Source organism: Oreochromis aureus, linkage group 4 (genome assembly GCF_013358895.1).
Source record: "Oreochromis aureus strain Israel breed Guangdong linkage group 4, ZZ_aureus, whole genome shotgun sequence".
NCBI lineage: Eukaryota > Metazoa > Chordata > Actinopteri > Cichliformes > Cichlidae > Oreochromis > Oreochromis aureus.
This window is the reverse complement of record NC_052945.1, coordinates 28,073,814-28,095,075: the sequence shown is the minus strand read 5'-3', so window position 1 is coordinate 28,095,075 and position 21,262 is coordinate 28,073,814. Positions and strand designations below refer to the sequence as shown.

At 42.9% G+C, this 21,262-nt stretch overlaps 2 protein-coding genes across 4 annotated transcripts in view; both read left to right on the top strand.

Annotated features, from left to right (window-relative positions):
* Positions 1-13,227, top strand: part of smurf2 (SMAD specific E3 ubiquitin protein ligase 2) — a 56,228-nt gene extending 43,001 nt beyond the window's left edge. For both annotated transcript variants that reach the window (XM_031748641.2, XM_031748640.2), the window contains 8 exons: positions 4,893-5,094; positions 6,493-6,596; positions 6,776-6,890; positions 7,963-8,141; positions 8,564-8,822; positions 8,922-9,123; positions 10,147-10,222; positions 10,327-13,227. In XM_031748641.2, coding sequence (XP_031604501.1) covers positions 4,893-5,094; positions 6,493-6,596; positions 6,776-6,890; positions 7,963-8,141; positions 8,564-8,822; positions 8,922-9,123; positions 10,147-10,222; positions 10,327-10,426 — 1,237 coding nt within the window. In that variant the 3' untranslated portion in view covers positions 10,427-13,227. The remainder of the gene's footprint in view (positions 1-4,892; positions 5,095-6,492; positions 6,597-6,775; positions 6,891-7,962; positions 8,142-8,563; positions 8,823-8,921; positions 9,124-10,146; positions 10,223-10,326) is intronic.
* Positions 13,228-15,672: 2,445 nt separating this feature from the next.
* ddx5 (DEAD (Asp-Glu-Ala-Asp) box helicase 5) lies at positions 15,673-21,054 on the top strand. Of its 2 annotated transcripts, none has more exons than XM_031748635.2 (13): positions 15,673-15,825; positions 16,549-16,723; positions 16,835-16,931; positions 17,014-17,147; positions 17,250-17,315; positions 17,451-17,592; positions 17,687-17,847; positions 17,943-18,115; positions 18,203-18,313; positions 18,421-18,482; positions 18,572-18,631; positions 19,897-20,118; positions 20,297-21,054. In XM_031748635.2, the coding sequence occupies exons 1-13, from the start codon at positions 15,779-15,781 to the stop codon at positions 20,728-20,730; spliced, it is 1,884 nt and encodes a 627-aa protein (XP_031604495.2). In that variant the 5' UTR covers positions 15,673-15,778; the 3' UTR covers positions 20,731-21,054. The 2 variants fall into 2 exon arrangements, with proteins under 2 accessions (XP_031604495.2, XP_031604497.2); XM_031748637.2 differs by having other exon boundaries at positions 19,897-20,131; positions 20,297-20,467.
* Positions 21,055-21,262: the final 208 nt, after the last annotated feature.

Sequence of the window (21,262 nt, the reverse complement as noted above, 5' to 3'; positions counted from 1 at the left end):
GTCACTTGTCCCATAGGTAACCGAATCCTCGTCTGGTTTTAAGACCTGGCTGCAGAATTGCCCGTCTGTACAGTTGCATGAGAAATAATTGTAGCCTCACAGACGTTTGTGATTTGTTGCGCGGCGAAAACATTGCTTTTATTGCAACAACTTGTCTTTGCAGTGAGCGTCTTCAGGTAACATGCACCAGAGTCGTGCTCCTCAGTGAGCTTTTGGAAGGAGAACAGAGCCGTAGGGGCCGACGACTGTGAGCGAAAGAGACAGAGAGACGCAGCAGAGACGTTTTGATTTATGGGTGAAAGTGCAGCGAGGGATGCTTGTGCCTCCTCTCCTGCTCCTTCCCTCCCACCATCTGAGTGTCTACAGTATTTCGGTGCCGTCAGGAGAGTTCCCTTCCTGCCTCCCTCTAAGTCTAGTCTGCAGGAAATAAAGGGCTTCACAAGGAGGTCTTCAGTGTCCTACGGGGCCCTGTGGCTTTCTGGGATAGCAGGAAGTGATTGAAAAGCCAAACTGGATTCTGCCCGGCAGACACCAAAACCAAACTCAGTCACTTTTTCAAGAAGTTGTCATTGTGGTGCAGGGGAATGCAAGCTGTTGGGTGGATAGTTTAAGGTAGTAGTGCTGAGCTAAACGAACTCTGGACACGTTTTTAGGTCTCCTCCCTGTGTTTCTTTGCCTCACTGAAAACCTGATAAAAGTTGGCATGGACATGATTGTTTTAACCTTGGCATCACTTTTGAGTGTTACTTCCTACATAGCTATACTGTGCCCGCAGACTGTGGTGTGTGCGTGTGTGTGTCAACCACTCTCTGTGCTCAGCTCCACAGTCTGGTGTTTATGACCCTGCTCAGGGGAGAGCATGCCTGCCCCCCCCCCGGGCCACTGAAGTGCAAAAGGCCACTGTATAAATAATCCTTTAGTGAAGGCCTCATAGAGGATCTTTTGACTCTGTGTGTGTGCTGTGTACCCCCCTCTGAGGCGTTCTTCCCAAACCCAACTCAAAAGTTGTATTCTACACTGGTCTCCATCGGAGTCGGGAGCTTGGTCATCATTAGCTTCAGACAAAGATCACAGTCTCGCTATTGATCGGGCAGTAAGAACTTTAAAAGGCAGCAGTGTTTAAATTAAAACAGTTGTGCTTTATTCTCTGCTTACTTTATTCTGATGTAGAGCAGTCTGATGCAGACATTTAGACCTAAAGAAGATTAACATGGCCACCCAGTGGTTTGTGAAGGACCTCTGTTGGATGAGATGGTGAAGTTATTACCTAGCAAGCTGAAACATATAGACATAGTACTAAGTAACATCAAATAAAATACTAAAACTGTCACACAGACCCACAGGTGGGTTGTCGGTACAGTTAACCACACTGCAAGCCATCAGTCTTGACAGGCAAGTGCTTTACAAATGCTCCAAAAAAACATCAACCGCACGATTCAGTTCAGTGCCTTAACTGAAAACCAACAGCCTACTCACCTCCAACCTGTCAATCAAAGTGGCCGCGTTCCTAATAATGCACAACTTGAAGCTTTTATACGGTTTAAAAGAGCAAGTTATAAAGAAAATCCCCCTGAACACTTGTCAAAAATGAACCACAGAAACTACACCCTCTTTAATTTTGAACATTTTCAAATACTTTGGTCTTAAAATTAGGTAAATACGGCTTCAGATGCACAACGCCCAAATGCAGATGCAGTGTGTCAAAGTCCACCCTGTTCACTGGTTTCATAGGAATTAAGAGGGTAATGGCGCCAGGTGCTGCTAATCAAGTGTAGTTGATTAATTGATGATTAGTAAGTGTGAGAGTCTTCATATAAACTGAGTTTTTGTCAGTTTGGGGCTTTCAGGTGTGTGTTAACACAATGCCAAGGAGGAAAGAGACCAGCACTCATCGTAATTAAGCAATTAAGCAATCTGGGAAAGATTGGTGGTTTTAAAATGCATCATTCTACATTCGACAGATGGATAGATGAGACCAAAGTGGGGATGTTTGGTCATAATATTTGGTGAAAATCAAACACAGTGGTGTGGAGGGGGGATGATTTGGGCTTATTACAGGACCTGGGCCCCTCACAGTCACTGAGTCGACCATGAACTCCTCTGTATACCAAAGTATTCTAGAGTCAAATATGAGGCTGTCTGTCTGACAGCTAAAGTTTGGCTGAGATTGGGTCGTGCAAAAGGACTCTGATCCCAAGCACAGCAGCATTGTGCTGTTATTAGGGTGCACTTTATTTTTTACACATTACTTCTGCATTTCGGGGGAATGTTTGTGAAATAAATAACGACGAAGCGTAACAATATGTGACCTTTTGTTATTCATCCCAGGTTGTATTTGACTAAGGCTACGTCCACACTACCCCGGATAAACGCTCCGCGTCCACACTATCGTTTTCAGCCGTTTTCACAGAGTTGTTCATCCACACTGAAACGGCCGAAAATGCTTACGATCCAGAATTGCGCATGTGTGAAATGTAAGACGATTCGACCTGCCTCATTTCTGTGTGCCGTTCATTTACTTTCCAAGTCTTTGAAACGTCGCTGTAAAATGTTTTTTAAATGGACTAACAATGAGGTGAAGTTGTTGCTGCGAGTAACACAAAAATACAAAGTTGCAAAAACGAGTGAGAATTAAAGAATTTGAAGAAAAGCTATCTGGAGCATGTACAAACTGATATTAATCTTTAATAGGGCTGTCAAAACTGAGAGCAAACAAAACAACTGCTGTGTAATGCCCTCCGCTATCTTAGTTTAATTGGTCACATGACTGCATCACATGACTAAAATGTGTCATCCTTTTCGAAAGGTGTTTTTCTATCCGCTTTTCAAAACGCTGCGTTTTCCTTGACACAAAACGCCAAAACGGAGAGAAAAAGATGCGTTTTCAAACGAAAACATATTAGTGTGGACGTAACCTAATTTTAAGACCAGATCATTTTCATGTTGTGATATGTAAGACTTTAGACCTGACTGAGGAGTAGCTTTAGTGAAGGCCGACTGTGACTCTCCTGTTTAGCTGTATAGATCCATGCTTCTCTTTCTCGCCTCCACACAACATTTTCCATATGCCAAAACAGACAGTAAATCCTGCCTTGACTTACTTTTGACCAAATATGTAGTTGCTGCTTTTCTACTTGTAGGCCAGTATGCGGTATGACTTACAATCCATCACACCGTGTGTTAGTGCTGGGCGATATGGAAAAAATATTTATCACGATATGAATTATTTTATATCACGATAACGATATATATCACGATATACCACCTGACCTGTGGTCATCTGGAAAGTATGCAGTCTTTAAACAGCGAGTGGAGAGGGTGCAGTCTTTGTTTTGAGTTACTGTAAAGCATGTCGCAAATCCGGTGCACGTAAAGCAGCACCATGTTGCAAAACAACAAGACAGAGTTTCTTTGCGAAAATGTCATTTTTTATACTTTATTTTCTCTTGCATAAAGTTAAGAGTATGTATAGTGAGAAGACAACACTAATATATTTGCACAGGCTATTTAACCCTTTAAGACCTACCATAGAACCAAGTCCACCAGAGCTTATCTTAAAATTTATTTATTTTGAGTGTCTTCATAGTTTTATTTTTGAGATACACAAATTTTTATATACTACAGGAAAAATGAAAATAAATAAATGCAAATTTGCAAAAACACAGCATGTGCATCAAAATAAACGATTTACAGCAGTGTAATTTGACTTCTAAGCATCCCAGAAACGATACAGAAGAACATAAAGTCAAACATGACTTTTAAAAACACCAACATAGGCTTTGAAGCTTAAAAAACTACGTTTTCCGCGAAAATGACATCACTTCCGGTTTCGGACATGTAATGGCGGACATGCGATAGTTCGCGCTGAGTTATATTCCAACGTAGGAAGTGTTATGAACAGCTGGTCGGATTGGCAAAGCCTGTTTCTGGAATATTATGTTTTTGTTGCTGCAAGTCTGGAATATTATGTTTTTGTTGCTGGAAGTGCTTTTTATGCAATTTTTGCAAAGCTATGTGTGGAAGGAAACCGTGACCTAGGGCAAGCTAATGGAATAAGATGCAAGTACAACTCCTACTGTTTCATATGCAAAAAAACCATTATTGCGCTACCTTACGTGGTTACAGTTCTACAGGGATTTAAAAATAGTTAGGGAAAACGGAGTTTGCCTGCTCCGACCGGTTTTAAAGGGTTAATGATATATTTTATGTAATAATTTGTAAAATTCGGGTTAGAAACGATAGAAACGATAGAAGACAAATGGCACGATAGAAACTTTTCTATCGTCCACACGATATATATCGTCATATCGCCCAGCACTACCGTGTGTAGTCTTTTCTCTCGCCGACTGTTGGTGACAAACTTTTGGACTTGTCAGAATGTGCCTGCACATCTCTGAGGGATGGCCTTGAGGACCTTACATTACCTCAAGTTTATGTGATGAGTCAAAAACAACAGAGTATGCATTTTTTTTTTTTTTTTTTTTTTTTTTTTTTTTAAAGAAAAAAAGGCTGTTTTCAATTCGGTCATCCCTGTGTGCGAGACTATCAGGTTTCTGCCAGGTGTGGGGGAAGGTACATGCGTTGTGATGTCTTACCTTCAGTAATCCCACCTCCACCTACTGTATGTCTGTGTGTATGTGAGGAGCTGTTTGACTTGATGTTCTTCCCAGATGACCTCAGTGTGTTTACACCTCATTCCCTGCACTCAGCAAAGGACTAAGAAAGTACGCTGACTCTGAGAGTGTTGCATTTTTGAGCCTTTTGGCTTTTCTCTTGTTATTCTTGCGTTAGCGCTTGCTTATTTTTCTCACAAGCGATGTCTGTCTTTCTGTCTCTTTCTTTTGGCCCGTTCTCATTTTCCTCTGCCTCTCCTTGTGATCTTTCCCCCACAGTCGTCAGAACCAGTTGAAGGATCAGGCCCAGCAGGCTCTGGTGTCCCCCGGTCAGCTCCCCGAGGAGGCCGAGTGCCTCACGGTGCCCAAGTACAAGCGAGATCTTGTTCAGAAGCTCAAGATCCTTCGCCAGGAACTGTCTCAGCAGCAGCCTCAGGCCGGCCACTGTCGCATTGAGGTGTCCCGCGAGGAGATCTTTGAGGTGAGTAGGGAAAGGAAAAAGCGAAGTCACGTCCTCGTTACAACTAAAGCTCGCATGTTCAGAAACTGGTACGTGATTTAAACCAGGAGAGTATTCACTTGAGAGCCAGAGCATGTGCGAAACATTTGAAATGAGATTGTGGAAATAATAAATGCGCTCCGTTGCACAACCACCTGATCCTTTAACCTAAAACTCCAGCCAACATATTGACATTTGGCAAAAAAAATTCCCCAAAAACACAAAACAATCAATGCCCTCAATTTCTCCATAATGCTACAAAATTACATGCCTTGTAAGTTGAGCAACTACCACAATTACTTTTGTACCCGCTGAGCAGCTTGTAATTGCACAAGTTATTTATAGGTATTTTTCCCCCGTTCTCCGTGTGCACTCCCATAAAGGTCGTTGCCCATAGCAGTTTGGCTGTAAGAGCGATTTCTCTCTCACACACACACACACCTGCATGCACGCACACAGTTATCTATGATGTGTGAAGGCAGTCTGTTCAAAATCTAAAGCAGACCCTCTTGTTCGAGATGAAGTACATTTTCTCAGCGGGGGAGTGTTTTTTGGGGTTTTTTTCTTCTTCTTCTTTTTTTTCCTCCCGTGTCTTATGACGTGCAGGGCCTTCACCAGAACAACAACACCTGCAACAGACTGCATGACCCTCATAAAATATGCACTGGAATGTGCTGGAACAGACACGTCTGTTAATCTGAACGAAGACATTTTTGTTGGCTGATCTCAATGTGAGCGAGAGAGAGAGAGGGTGGAGGTGGGGGGGAGGTGGGGCAGAGGACATCTTGAGGTTGAGCGAGACATAACTGCATAGCTTCTCCAGACCAGCTGAAGCATTAAATTATGAGTGAACAGGCGAGTGTTAGGCGGTGGACTGTCAGAGCTGTCTCCGTGTGTGCTTTTTCGGCGCAGATAAGACATTCCCATTTCTTCCACAGCACCCTTCAGCTGTCTGCTCCGTCTGGAGGGCACGGCGGAACCTGGCTGTGGAAGAGGCGGTGTTATTATAGTCTTACGGCTGTGTTTATTATAACTGCCCCTAATCCACTTTAAATGAACCCCCCCCATGACACTGTGAGCCGGTCGCACGTGGGAGGAACGCTGATTTAGGTCGGCCTAAATCCTTGGAAGCGACTGCTAAAAAACAAAAAAAATGCACTGCCATATTAGTGTAAAAGACCTCAACATGGCTTCTGAGGCATTACCTTTCATTTCAATGGCCACAAAAGCTGCAGGTTTAGGATCAGCGGTCAGGTCTGTGTTCTTGTTTGTGTGTTTTATGATTTTTGACAGCAGCGTCAAGCGAGTCTTCTCAGTGACTCTGACATCAGCATCAGCTAAGTCGACACTGTTCCTGACATGTTTGTGTCTGCGTTGCAGGAATCATATCGCCAGGTGATGAAGATGAGGCCAAAGGATTTGTGGAAAAGGCTGATGGTGAAGTTTAGAGGTGAAGAAGGGCTCGACTATGGAGGAGTGGCGAGGTAAAGATGAGCGGCGTACCTGAAACTGAAAGAATTTGGCCAACTGCGAATACGGCGCCTGCCTCCTGTTACCCACCTGTTTTGTTGTTGGGTGCTTTTCCTCTTTAGGTTCTGGATTACAGTGCAGAGTGTAACTGCTTTCTATTCTCTTCTTCCATGCTCGTTGTACCCCCGTGCAGGGAGTGGCTCTATCTGCTGTCACATGAGATGCTGAACCCGTACTACGGCCTGTTCCAGTACTCCCGTGATGACATCTACACTCTGCAGATTAACCCCGACTCTGCGGTCAATCCTGTGAGTCGCACATATAACCTGCAGCCATGTTGGAAATGTGCTTTTAGAACCCAGTGTCCACAAAAAAAGGGATTTTCTTTTTCTTAAATAAAAACAGCATACTTTCAGAAATCATTTAAGCCTATATTTTAGTGACTTCTGAGATGTCTGAGTAACATCTATGGGTATAAAAAAACAAGAACAGAGCATCTCAATGAGGCTGAATTAACTTACCTCACCTACACATTACACCAGCTCTGTGGAAATGTAGCCGATTCCAGCGAGTTCCTGAAAAGGATACATTCTTTCACGCGTGCCCATATAGTGTATTTGAAGACACCACTGATGCTGATTGACACAGTTGCAGGTTTTGGATTAAAACATACTTCCATGCATGTAATGTCCTTTCCAGGGAGACCCTCAAAGATGGAGATGAAGAAGGGAGGCCTTCTTCATCTTCTTTCTTCGGTCTTCTTTCTTTTCTCCCTCCCATCTTTCTTATTTCCTCTTTTTTCTTCTTATTCTTTCTTCTCCCTTCATCCCCCTTCTGCCTTCTGCCTTCTTCTTCCTCCTTCCTTTTTTTGTCATTCTTTCCTTTCTTCCTTCTTTCCTTTCTTCTTCCTTCTTTCCTCTCCTCTCTTTTCGTCTCCTTATTTTTTGATTTTTCCTTTTGCCTGGTTCCTTTAGACGTCGCCACTGTCACACCAACACTCTGCACGTCCTCCTTCATAACAGCTTTCTGTGCAGCTGCCATCAGCGACTTCTCAGCGTTTTGTCTTACCTTACACGGCGTCATTGCGCTATGTTTAAGCTGGCGTCATTTAACATTAATTAGCGCTTTCATGTTTGCGTGAGTGGAGAAGCAGTCTCTGCGTTGTGTGGCTGAGATGTAGGTTCACCTTTGTTATTTACTGCTTCTGCCATGTAGAAGCAGCTTCATATTACTGTACATTCCTCCTGTCAGAGAGGTGTGTGTTTATGTTGAACACAGTCTGGGGGAAGAGTCCAAAATACACTGTGAACATTCACATCTGCAGATAACTCGCCACTATCTATTCATTTGGAAACTGAAGTTTGTTTTGTCTGCCTTCAGGAGCACTTGTCATACTTTCACTTCGTGGGCCGTATCATGGGAATGGCAGTGTTCCATGGCCACTACATCGATGGGGGCTTCACTTTACCCTTCTACAAACAGCTGCTGGGTAAACCCATCACCCTGGATGACATGGAGTCTGTTGATCCTGACCTGCACAACAGTCTTGTCTGGATCCTGTACGTACAAGTCGGAGCAGCTTTCCTTTTCTTTTCGTTTTTTGTTGTGATTTCTGGATCATTACAACACATCACTCACAATTTTATACCCATTATGTCAATACATGTAATGCAAAGGGGTGGGGTGGGGGGGTATAAATGTGTTTACTTCTTCTAACTTTGATGACAGCGCCCCCTATGGTTTAAAACCAGTTTTTACATCAATGGTCTGTTAAGCACATGTTTTCAGAATCATCAGAATACTTTTATAATCCCTAAAGAAATTATGTGATGTGACATGATGTGAGGTCGTTACTCCGGCTTAGCATTCTACCTGCTGGGTTTACTGATTACCACTTATTTAAAATATTACATTACTAATGATGCCTTTTTTAAAGCCTGTTTTGACTCTTCAAAAGTAATTTAAAGGTATCTTCCTCCAGGGATAATGACATCACAGGTGTGCTGGACCACACCTTCTGTGTAGAGCATAATGCTTATGGAGAGATCATCCAGCACGAGCTCAAGCCCAACGGGAAAAGCATCTCCGTCACCCAGGACACAAAGAAGGAGTACGTGCGGCTTTACGTAAACTGGCGTTTCTTGCGAGGCATAGAAGCCCAGTTTTTGGCTCTGCAGAAGGGCTTCAACGAGGTCATCCCCCAACACCTTCTCAAGGCTTTTGATGAGAAGGAGCTAGAGGTAGCTTAACATCTCCTTATTTGTGTGAGGATGTTATGTTGCTCAGCTTAGCTTGTCAGTCTGTTTACTCTAATTGAGGACTTTTCTCTCTCTCTGCAGCTGATTGTGTGCGGCTTGGGTAAAATCGACATCAACGACTGGAAGTCCAACACGCGACTCAAGCACTGCACTCCAGACAGCAACATCGTTAAATGGTTCTGGAAAGCTGTGGAGTCTTTCGATGAGGAACGCCGAGCCCGGCTGCTGCAGTTTGTCACCGGTTCCTCCAGGGTCCCCCTCCAAGGTTTTAAGGCTCTGCAAGGTAATACCATTCAGGATGAAAACATAAAACACTGGTGCGCCATTCACGAGCTCTGATGGCCGAGCTGAGGGTTTGTACTTGGAGTCTTTGCGTGTCTCCGTCTGGATTTCTGCGACTTGATATGCACCCTGAGCCTGTGCGGTGATTCAGTTGGTCCGTCCTGGCAGACAGATCTGTGTACAAACACATCACCCAGGCATTAGCAGTACACAGTGATCCACATGGAGACAACACCCATCAACACCTTACATAACATGATTGTCCTGTGTTGGGCAAAATATCTGCAGACGCCAAAAGACAACTCTCATTCTTAAGGAAGGAAAAGTAGAAAAGGCTGAGATATGCTGAATTACACAAGAACTAAACTCAGAATGAGAGTAAACAGGTCTGATGGAGTGATGAATCCACATTTGGTTCAAATCATTGTCAGTATATACGGAGGAGATCAGGAGAGAGGTACAGCAGTGAGTCTCTACACCCATCTGTAAACCATTATGGAGGCTCTGTCATGGAGGCTGCATTTCAGCTAATGGTGTTGGAGATCTTATTAAAACTAATTATGAACGCAGAAAAGTACCATCAGATTTTGATCCACAATGCAAAACTATCTAGAAAGCATCTGATTGGCCGCAGCTTCATTTTTTTGCATTAAAAGCAAACCTGGATAGACAATCACACAATGGAGCACAATCAGTCATGCATTGGCCTCAACATTAGTGAAGCAGAGAACAGAACAAAGGAAACATCCAATGAAGAGCTTTGAATGTCCTTCAGGAAGCCTGGAGAACAATTCCTGAAGACTACTTAAAGAAATGACAAGAAAGCTGCTTAAGAGAGTTTAGACTGTGTTGAAGAATAAATGAGGTCGTACCAAATATTGAATTCAAGCTGGTTACAAAATCGTAAAGTGTTGTTGTTTTTTTTAAATTATAGACTGCATTTCCATGTTTGTTTATGTGGTCCTTAGTTCTACATAGTACAATGCAGGTATGTAAATGTCCTTTTTATTGCTGTTGTATACAGGTGCTGCTGGCCCCCGACTCTTCACCATTCACCAGATTGATGCCAGCACAAACAACCTGCCCAAAGCCCACACCTGGTGAGCAAACTGTTGACATTGTAATAGTTTTAGTCCTCGCGCTTTAAGACTCATTGCTCCAGCGTTAACCGATCCTAAACTCCGTCTCCCCCTCTGTCTTCCAGCTTCAACCGGATTGACATTCCTCCCTATGAGAGCTACGACAAGCTGTACGACAAGTTGCTCACTGCCATCGAGGAGACGTGCGGCTTCGCTGTAGAGTGAGTCTCCGACGCTGGCGGAGCTCACCGACAACCAGAAGCAATGTGGTTCGGCCACAATGAGCACCCGTCCATTCCAACTGGGGTTCATTGATGGATGCTTCACAAAGGGGCGCTCGAACTTCCCAGAGGACAAGCTAAGGGGGAGGGTGGGCAAAGAAGACCTCAAAATGTCACCTGACTCTGGGTATTTTTTTAAAGACATCCCCCCCTGCCCCCTAGCCCTCCTTAATATCTTATTTTTATCTTTGAAAAGGATCTCTTCAGCTGCTAATAACTCAGACTATTTACTAACTTGTTGAACCGGCCAAATTTGCTGGCTCTTCCCTTTTTCTAAGTTCATTTTAGCATTTAAAAAAAAACCATATTCCATGTAGCAATTGTCAATCTTGCCAAGCAGAAAACAAGGTCAGTCTGCTCTGAAACAATGGCCACTTTAAACAAGACTGTTGTTTGCTAGAGCACAGGGTCACAAGTGGTTACGGCACAACTACTTGGAAACACTAAATTTGGACGCCGAGAGTGTGTGACTCGGGCTGTGTGGTGCCTCGCGGTGATCACGCTGGGGCTATCTCTAATGCCAAGGATGGGAAGACTGGGGATGTGCGCGGATGAGAAGGGCAGGACTCAAGACTGAATTACAATCGACGGTTTACAACCTTCTCCAAAGACAGCAGCGGGGGACCAGCGCTCCTGAGTCTGCATACCCAGAAAGCCTGTTTTCACCTGTTTTGACAACTGTCCGTGATCAGAAAAAACGAGTAAATGGATGAATGGCTTGAAATGTGTTATTTTTATATAACAGGGAAAATTGAGAAAGAAACACTAAAAAAAAAACATCTATATAATATATATAATTTATTGCTGTTATATTTCAGAAACCCCTTTCCATTGTTTCAGAAAAATAAAATCTTTGAAATGTTAAGTGTTGCTGTTTAAATTATAGAAGACAAATTGTGAAAAACAAAAATTAAGCTTGACTCAATCTCACTAAAGAATGCTGTGGTTTATCTCTCGACGTGACCCCTCGCACTGTACGAGGAGACGTTTGTCAGAAAGGGCAAAACAAAAAAAGTGTTTGACACACACGCAATGTCCTCTCAGTGCCATACCTGTTCTGAATGAATGGATCTTTGCAAATATTGAGCTGACCCTTTAAATTCTACTGATTTTCATCCTGGAGCGACAGACATGGTGATGTGAGCCCCCCTCCCCTTTTTTTGAATTCTTATTTAAACAGTCATTTGTAGCTGGGCTATATTAATGTCACGATGCCTGCCATTCATTTCTAAAGCTGTCCAAACTCTGTTGGTGTCTTCTTTGCGCTGGCTCCATATTGCTATTGATTTTTTGTTTTTTAAAAAGAAGAAAAAAGAAAAACCTCTACTACCTTGTAGCCACGTGGTGCTAAATAGCATTAACACTTGTCTTGTATCGGCATCCTCGCTCACTGACATACTACTGCTTAAAGTGCACAATACACTACTCGCACTCATTACCTGTTTGTGGACACCAAGAGCTCTACCTAGCCACGTTCTCAGGAGATGTCAAAAGTAGTTTGGGATGTTGGTTTGATTTGAAATGAATTCTATTTGTCTCGATTTCCTGAATGTTAAAGGGGACCTATTGTGCTTTTCCTTCTTTTCTGTCATATATCTGCTGTTACAGTGGGTAAAGTTTCAAATGTAGAGGTCAGAGTAATCCTTGTAAGCCCAAACCTCACACTTCACACTGCTCTGAATGCTCTGTTACGTTTTCTGCTTCTTTTTTTAACACTCCTGGCTCTGTGTGAGCCACTGAGAGGAGAGGATGCTCAGACACGCAGCCCTGCCCACCCGTTCTTGAAACCCTCCGCTTCAGAGTAAAGCTGGCTTGTTTCAGATGGTGGATTGGACTGAGGCGGGTGCACTGGGCCCAGGATCATCTGAGCTGTGAAATCATGCAAAGCTACTCTAGTAGAATCCCATAATAGGTCCTCTTTAAGGAGTTTAAAAAGTCTTGTTATTTTCATTGTGCCCACAGAAAAGCATAAACACATACTCACTGTTGCATGTCTCCATCGTTTGTTTGAACGTGAACTAAAATGAGACAAGTCCTGTTTTTTTTGTTTTTTAGCCTGCTTTTGCTACGTTTTAATCCAGACAGAGGGGGTAGGGGAGGGGGGGTGTTTTCTACAATTTTTGAAAATGAAACTCTTGAATGTTTTTAAAAGATGCTGCCTGTCTAGCAATCTCTACGACCGTGGACTGTTCTTAACGTTTGCATACGCTTGAAAAGAAATACACTTAGACCGAGCGCTCGCAAAGTGAAAAGTGTCCTCAGATGGTGCTTTTGTACAGTAATTAAAAATATCGTTCGTATATGTGGATCAAACCAACTGTAATTTATCTTTTAACTTAAGCAGAAGAAGATGTTTTTTCTTGAACCGAGTAGAGGAATTGCACACGAACAGATGGAGGTTGCCTCTTCTTCGGCGACCTCCGTGCCAGATACTCATTCACCTTTAAGTCCAGTGCACAGGCTGATTTGCCCAACTGTCTTTCTACACTACGTCGCTCGGCAACGCCCCACAGCTGCCTCTCCATTGAACTACACTTTTTATTCAACAAGTTGAGAGATGCCGCTTTTTTTTTTGTTTGGTTTTTTTTTTATAGCATGATCCACTAGCAGGACTATATCTCTCATAGCTGACTGATGCAATTTGATGTATGTTAACACTATCATTTTGTAAGAGTATTTTATTTTTGTGTGTAATTAGTTCTAATTAAACTTGCCTTTGTCTAACAATGTAAGGCCTTGTACAAAGAGATGTCCTGTGGTTCTTCAAGAAGAGAGTGTTTTGATTATGATTAGTAGTGGGGTGGGGTGGGGAGGGGTGGGGGGTACTTCAGGTAGTATTGGTCTTAAACGGTCACTTTATTTCAGTTTGATTGCATCATTAGCACCATCTAATATAAGAATGACTCATGTGGGTGTGCAAAAGCAAAGTCTTTACAATGGGATGGGAATGGGATAAGGCTGTGACCACCCACTGAGACCACTCCAGATTAAACGGCTGGTACTTGACTGGGGAGGGGGGTTTCAACTCCTCCTGTAGATTAGTACAGGAAACAAGGACGGTGCCTGAGCTGTTCGCACTCTGGGGAAAAATATTTGTGTAATATAGGGAGAATGTAGGTCACAATGGTTGTGGTTTTTACACATGTAGACATACAGATAAGAAGGAACCAGTCTAAACAAAGATTTGTAGATGTAAAAACCAACCAATGGGAAAGTGAGTGGGTATGCAGAGATGGCGGCAGCATGTAGAGGACAGTGATGTACATGATTTCCACAACCAGTAATTGAAAATAAAACACTGTCAGACAGTATCCAGCTTCTTTAGTTGACCCCTGACCCCTGAGCTCCTAAGTGTCCCTCAAACCTCATTTAGGGATCCACTCCTCTACTTCACTGTCACTCCCTGAAAGCTCACTGTCTTCACTTTCTGAGGACAGAAAGTGCACATTCCCTTGGTTTCCTTCCATAAAAGGTATTTACATCCATGTCCTGTAATTATGAGTAGATTGTAAAGTAAAAAGCATTGACTATGATCATATAAATGCACACAAACACATCTGTACACACATATGCAAATGCATTATATTGCCTGAAAAAAATTGGGCTAACTGCGCAGTGTTGCCTTGAGGCAACGAATGAAAATTAACAGTTTTACTGTATAAATAAATTTTAAAAAGTAGAACAAACAATCAAATATGCTTCTTAACATATTCATGCACATACAAGTATTTTTTATTATACATTTATTTCACTATAAACATGTAAAATAGTGGTCTTTTTCTTGCCTCCTAATGGAGATGTCTCTCATGTAGTGCAGCTTGCAGAAAGGGGTCCTCCCCCCCCAGAATGAAAGTCACACCACCTTCAACTCATCATTTTATTGGAAAGAGATGTGTCTGGTAGCATTATTTGAAAAAAAAAAAAAAAAGTGTGTTTTTTTTTTTTTTTAAGGGCCAGTGTAAGGCATGAAAATGTGGTTTGTTGCCTCAGGGCAACGCTATGCTGTAGAGGGCTAAAAATAAGTCTGGGCTTTGACACAGGCCTTTCAATGTGACTTTTAAATGACAAGTTCTGATTTATAATGGCACCACAGACACTAACAAGATGTGGTCTTGTCAAATTCAGCCCCTTGAATGGTTTTGATCTTGGGAAGTGCAAATAAATGTAAAGAAGGAAAGGAAGAAGAAGAACATTAGACTTTTCGTGTCTATGTGGGTTTGGGTTCAAAATGTTGACAACACTGGTAATGGAGAACTGGATTATGGCTCACTTATCTTAACTAGCCAGTTAAGTGGAATATTGCCCCAAACAAGTCTGTTATTGACATAAACAGTCAATATGTCAAAGCTAAGAAACGTAAACAAACAATGTTTGGGCTTCAGTCATGCGTGTTTTTGATACATTCACTGACAGTTAATACAAATTTTCTTTAATGATACAAAGTTACAGCTCCCTAATCAGAGAGACAGATTTGTTTAGTCTCTCTTTGTTAACGTTTATCCAGATAATGCTCTGTATTCTTTTGTTGCTACGGGATACTTTCTTGTGGGAAAAAAAACGCTTTTCCCTGATTATTACAATACTATTATTATTATATCACAATATTTTCTAGTTATTCGTTCGAGTATATGTAAAATACAAGTTTATTACAAGTGCTGCGCGGGGTCTGAGTGACTGTATACAACATACGATCAAACAAACAAAAAAAGTTTATGTGGTGAAACCTCTAATGACGTCACTTACGGTAATATGTCGGAAGTTCAAGCAAGCCGCGTGACCGTTTTTCTGTCTCGTACATATTCTTCCGCCAGTATTTGATTCAGTAACCCATGTCAAAGCGATCCTGAGTTTTGTCCTTTTGTGACTTGTGCTTTCAGATTTAAGATAGATTTTTATAAGCATGTTATTCAAGAATAAAACACGAAAAACATTTCTTTGGGTTATTATTTCTGAAGCCTTGCTGATGTTTCTTCTATTTTGCCAAGCTTAGCTTCTAAAATGGAATTAGTAAAACTCTCGGAATGCAAAGGCAGCTTATAACTTAAAAGTTATGGTGAGTTTACTTCTTTGTTGTGTGTTATTGTGTGTTTTATCCACATTTTGAGCACTAAAAGTCGAACCCCGTATGGCGGATGAATACATCCTGGGGGGTGGGACTTCCTCTTGTTATAAAAACCGGACCCCGTTTTTGCGATACCGGCATTTCAGCGTCAGTGCCGGTCGGAATTTTTCAGTCGGCAGGCCAACTCAGTTGTATTTATCCTTTTCGTTTTAATTTATACGGCTTGTATACAAAATGCCTGGATATTCCGACAGAGATCGTGGCAGAGACAGGGATAGAGGGTAAGTACGCTTTATATATTTAGACTTTCTTTTTTAATCACCGTCTAGTAAAAATGTCTAAAGACATTAAACGTCGAAAAAAACCCACTCAACTTAATGTTGTAGTTTTTGTCGATGGAAAAAAAACCAGGCAGAATTTATCTGAATTAACGGAGAGTGTCTCGATTTGGAAAAACAGGCTTTTAACCGGGATATTTCAAACCCAAGGCCTAGGCCGGTGAGAGAAGCCCGCTGTCGTTGTCTTTGGCTCAAGGCCTAGTTTGGCCTCGTGCCCTGGCACACCGGGTTTCGTTAGCTTCAGGATACGTTAGCAAATTCGGAAGGAAGCAGGGAGCTTATTCAAGATGTCGGTGATCGGAATCGCTTGGCCACGCTTACTCGCTTTTTTCCACCTTTGTGATTAAATCTGGCCTTTTCTGAGAAATGATTGTGGTCAGCGCGAGTGATGTTAGTAATGCTAACACAGCTGGCTAGTCGGCTTTTCGCCATGTGGTAGCGTGAATGCGGATACAAAATGCCGGCTTTTTCCCCCCTCTTTGTTCCTCTGCTGGCTGGAAAGTATATAGCAGCTATGTAATTTCAGAGAATGACGCAGTTAATATGGGGTTTTCTATACTATAATCGTCGGTGTCTAAAATGACAGCGCAAGTCTTATTTTTAATAGTAGCTATAGGGAGTTTGAGTAAAAAAAAAAAACTTACACACAAACTATATTAATTTCAGTTATGGCGGGGGGCCTCCTCGTTTTGGTGGAAGCCGTGGTGGTGGTGGTGGTGGTGGAGGAAAGTTTGGCAATCCCGGTGACCGGCTACGGAAGAAACACTGGAACCTGGACGAGCTCCCTAAGTTTGAGAAGAACTTCTATCAGCAGCATCCCGATGTTGCCCGGAGGTCTCATGTATGTATGACATGTTTTGTAACGCATCCCCACATGTGCTCTGGCCTGAACGTGTTAGAAGTTATGCAATTGGTTGTGACCACTGATCTTATTTTTCTTCACTCTTTGCAGCCAGAGGTTGAACAGTACAGGAGATCCAAAACAATTACAGTGAAGGGGAGGGATTGCCCAAATCCTATCATGAAGTTTCATGAAGCAAGCTTTCCCTGTAAGTTTGAAAACAACTCAGTGAAATGGTATTGTAAACAGGTTAAATTATTTCAATTAACATTTGATTTCTTTCTTTTCAGCGTATGTGATGGATGTCATCAACAAACAGAACTGGACTGAACCTACACCCATCCAGGCTCAGGGCTGGCCTCTGGCTCTTAGTGGCATGGACATGGTTGGCATTGCTCAGACTGGTTCTGGCAAAACTCTTGCTGTAAGTTCAGTATTGTCTTTAAACAAATTGCAGCTTTAATCATCTGATGATTTAATGTTTCCTTAATACTTTCCTTACTTATGAAACTGTTTGGCCTTGCAGTATCTGCTGCCTGCGATCGTTCACATCAACCACCAGCCTTTCTTGGAACGTGGAGATGGTCCAATTGTAAGTAACGACACGCTTTCCTTATGTGTGTTAGCTTCAGTACTGGCTTGAGTAGGGTTTTTAATGTTTTTCTTTCTCAGTGTTGAAGTTGTGTAGCCTCCCTGAGCCGTTTGTAAAACTATCTTCCTCTAACAGTGTTTAGTGCTCGCCCCGACCCGAGAGCTGGCACAACAGGTGCAACAGGTGGCCGCTGAATATGGTAGAGCTTCTCGTCTAAAGTCCACCTGCATCTATGGTGGTGCACCTAAAGGACCCCAGATTCGTGACCTGGAAAGAGGTACTGTTGCTTATTAGGTTTTTTGGGGGGGTGGGGGGGGTCAGATGCTTACATGTATAGTTAAGATGTTAACTTCTCATTATTACCCTTAAAGGTGTGGAGATCTGCATTGCCACTCCAGGCAGACTCATCGACTTCCTGGAGGCAGGAAAGACCAACCTCCGCAGATGCACGTACCTTGTGCTTGATGAGGCCGACAGAATGCTGGACATGGGCTTTGAGCCACAGATTCGGAAAATCGTTGACCAAATCAGGGTATGTTTCTGCAGTTTTGCTTACCAAGTAGACTTGCTGAAATAGTTATTTAATGCTAGAAATGTAATGTGTTGCAAATTGTTTTATATTTGTAGCCTGACCGGCAGACTCTGATGTGGAGTGCCACTTGGCCCAAAGAAGTTCGCCAGCTGGCTGAAGATTTCTTGAAGGAATATGTTCAGATCAATATTGGGGCACTGCAGCTCAGTGCAAACCATAACATCCTGCAGATAGTGGATGTGTGCAATGATGGCGAGAAGGAGAACAAGTGAGTAACTGTTCTAAAGTAAAGTGCTAACTGTAAGGTGATAGGATGTGTTCCTGTTTTACTTACAGACTGTCTGATTTCTTGTAGGCTCATTCGTCTGCTTGAGGAAATAATGAGTGAAAAGGAGAACAAGACCATCATCTTTGTAGAGACTAAGAGGCGGTGTGACGACCTTACAAGGAGGATGAGAAGGGATGGGTAAGTGTTAAAACTACACTACCGCTTTAAAGTACTGCTTTTGCTCAGATGTAGTTACAACCACTATGAAGTAACACAACTAAATTTGAACCCTTGTTTACTTTTAGGTGGCCTGCTATGGGAATCCATGGAGATAAAAGCCAGCAGGAGAGAGACTGGGTGCTCAATGGTAAATTTACATCACTGGTTAAACTGAGATACAGAATAAAAAGTGCACATCATGGTTGAGTCTTACAGCGTTTGGTTTCTCTTTTCTAGAATTCAAATATGGGAAGGCGCCAATTCTCATTGCCACAGATGTTGCATCCAGGGGTTTAGGTCAGTATCCTCCATGATTTGTTTAATACCTATATTGTACCTCTAAAAAGAGAGTGTATTTGCTTTCTTTAACTTTTCTGCTTCTTTCTGAGTTTCTCCCCTGACCTTAAGGAGCAGTCTGTGTGGCAGGGCCTTGGCATGACAAGCCCAGGTATCCAGAGGGGGAAGGAGGATTCTTGGAGGTGTCCCGACTGGCGAGGCACGGGTCTCCCAGTTGTGCAGATGTACAGAGGTGACCAGGCCCAAGTGCAGAATAACGCTCTGGCCTGCCTAAAAGAGGGGGAAGTTGAAGGGCTCCCCATATGCTCATCTGTTCTCTGGCAATGGTTTGGACTGCTTCACACACCCAGGCTCTAACTCTCCCAGCTCAAAGCCCACCGACACAGCCTCTTATCTTGCGTTTGTTTGGGCATGGCAAGTCATTAGTAATATTAGAAGCTGCTTCCTTATTAGACTTTTAAAGCATGGGTGGCTTAATGTTGCAGTTTCCTAAACTTCTGTCTGAAGAGCAGTCTGTCAGATCGGTCATACCTTCACCTCTGTAAAGACATGGCTACTGGCCCTTTTGGTGACAGTGGGACATGCTAGTTGGACAAACTTGGACAAAATCCAAGCTCACACTCCTCCCTCGCCTGCGTTTCAAAGTCATGTCGAGACCTGCCAACGAGAGACATTATGATCAAGTGAACAGTGGGTCTGGAAAAGCTGAGAAGGGTGCACTTGTAGACATCCTGCAAATGGGTTCAGAGCTACAGTTTCTTGCCAAGAGACGCACATGTGAGCTTTAAAACGAAGGTCTCATGTGTGCGTAACAAAGGGACCTCGGTAAAAGCTAGTTCAAGCACACTCGGAGGCAGTAGTGTGCATAGCAGCCCTACTGTGTAGCGACATCATGAGGTCACTTGACAATATGAGGGGGCGTGTTCTGCAATGGGAATGGACTAGTGAATGCATACTCCAAGAATGGTAAGGCTGCTGATCCATTCTTTTTGTGTGGTTTGGCAGTTGCTTAGCAGGGAAGGTTTTTATTTTCTCACTGGATTAGGAGCTAACGGAGTGTGCATCGTTTCTCTCTTCCCACCGTAGTCTCCCCGAGGATTACGTGTCTAATGCCAGTCTATTTGCAGCCTTTGTGGGTTAACCAGCAATCCCACCGTCATGACCATACTAACTTGCCCTCTTTTGTTTTTGATCTGGTTGTTGTGGTGGCGCCGGTGCACATTTTGTGTGCTGTCCTCTTTTTATGCCACACTGCAACGTTACAGATGTTGAAGACGTCAAATTTGTCATCAACTTTGACTACCCCAACAACTCCGAGGACTATATCCACCGCATTGGCAGAACGGCTCGTAGCCAAAAGACAGGCACAGCCTATACCTTCTTCACACCAAACAACATGAGGCAAGCCAGCGACCTCGTCTCTGTGCTTCGAGAGGCCAACCAGGCTATCAACCCAAAGCTCCTCCAAATGGCAGAAGACAGAGGAGGTAAATCTAATTGGTGAGATACAAAAATGGTGATGAGTCTCTTTAACCTGCTTCTCCTCTTATTTTAAGATTAATTTCTTTATCACGGCTTGATATTGTCAGCAACTTCAAGTTTAAATTGCTTTCACTAAAACGTGTTCCTGTATCACTTTTCTAATGTTGACGCTTCTCTTTTCAGGTCGTTCAAGGGGAGGCAGAGGTGGTGACTATAGAGATAATCATCGAGATAGGTATTCCTCAGGAAGGCGTGATTTTGGCAATTTTAGGGACAGGGACAACAGAGGCTTTGATAATGGACCAGCTAAGTCTTATGGCATGAGTTCTCAGAATGGAGGCTATGGGGGCAACAGCGGCAACAGCAATGGCTTCAATGGAGGAAGCTACAATGGTAACGGACAGTCAAACTTTAGTAGCAACCAAAATGGGTCATTTGGAGCCCAGAACAACTTCCAGGGCCAGCAGTTTGGTGCTGGTAAGGCTGTTGCGCAGAATGGTGTGAGTCATCCCCCATTCACCTTCCCCCAGGGACAGGCTCCACCGCCGCCGCAGCAACAGCAGCATCCTCCACCACCACTGGTGCCGTACCCCATGCCTCCTCAGTTCTCACAGTAAACTTGTCGTACACTTGAAAGAAGTAAATTATTGCTTTTTGTCTGAGTTGTATACTTGATCCAGATTTTTTTCTTTTGTATTTACACAACAGGGTTACAACAACTCCAACCTCTGTCAAGCCTTTTTAAGATCTGCAGTGCAGCACTAGTGATGTTGCACACGTTTTTCCTAATGCTATTTAATTTGTTACATTCCTGTTTAGTTAAATTTTTGTACTAGGTAATTACAAATGTATCAGTTTTCACGTGTATCATTGAAAGTGATGTTAAGTTCCTTTCCTGAAAGTGCACTGCATGATCTTTCAAATAAACTCCTGAAAAGACAGTTTTGTCTCCTTTACTACAACAAGAATGTTGCAGTCATTAGAGTGGTATTTAGTATGACTCTCAATGTCCAGCAGGTGTCAGGGTCCTGCAAGAATTCAAGCAAAATGTGAGGTACAACAATCCCTTAAACCAGCATTTGACCTGTGTGTAAAATGACTAACCACCATCAGAGGTGTCATAGGGTTTTGGTGTTGCCATAACAGGAG

Coding starts and splice junctions, on each gene's coding strand:
- ddx5 (XM_031748635.2), top strand. CDS start 15,779: ATGCCTGGATATTCCGACAGAGATCGTGGCAGAGACAGGGATAGAGG. Junction 15,826..16,548: donor GGCAGAGACAGGGATAGAGG/GTAAGTACGCTT, acceptor TATTAATTTCAG/TTATGGCGGGGGGCCTCCTC. Junction 16,932..17,013: donor TCATGAAGCAAGCTTTCCCT/GTAAGTTTGAAA, acceptor CTTTCTTTTCAG/CGTATGTGATGGATGTCATC.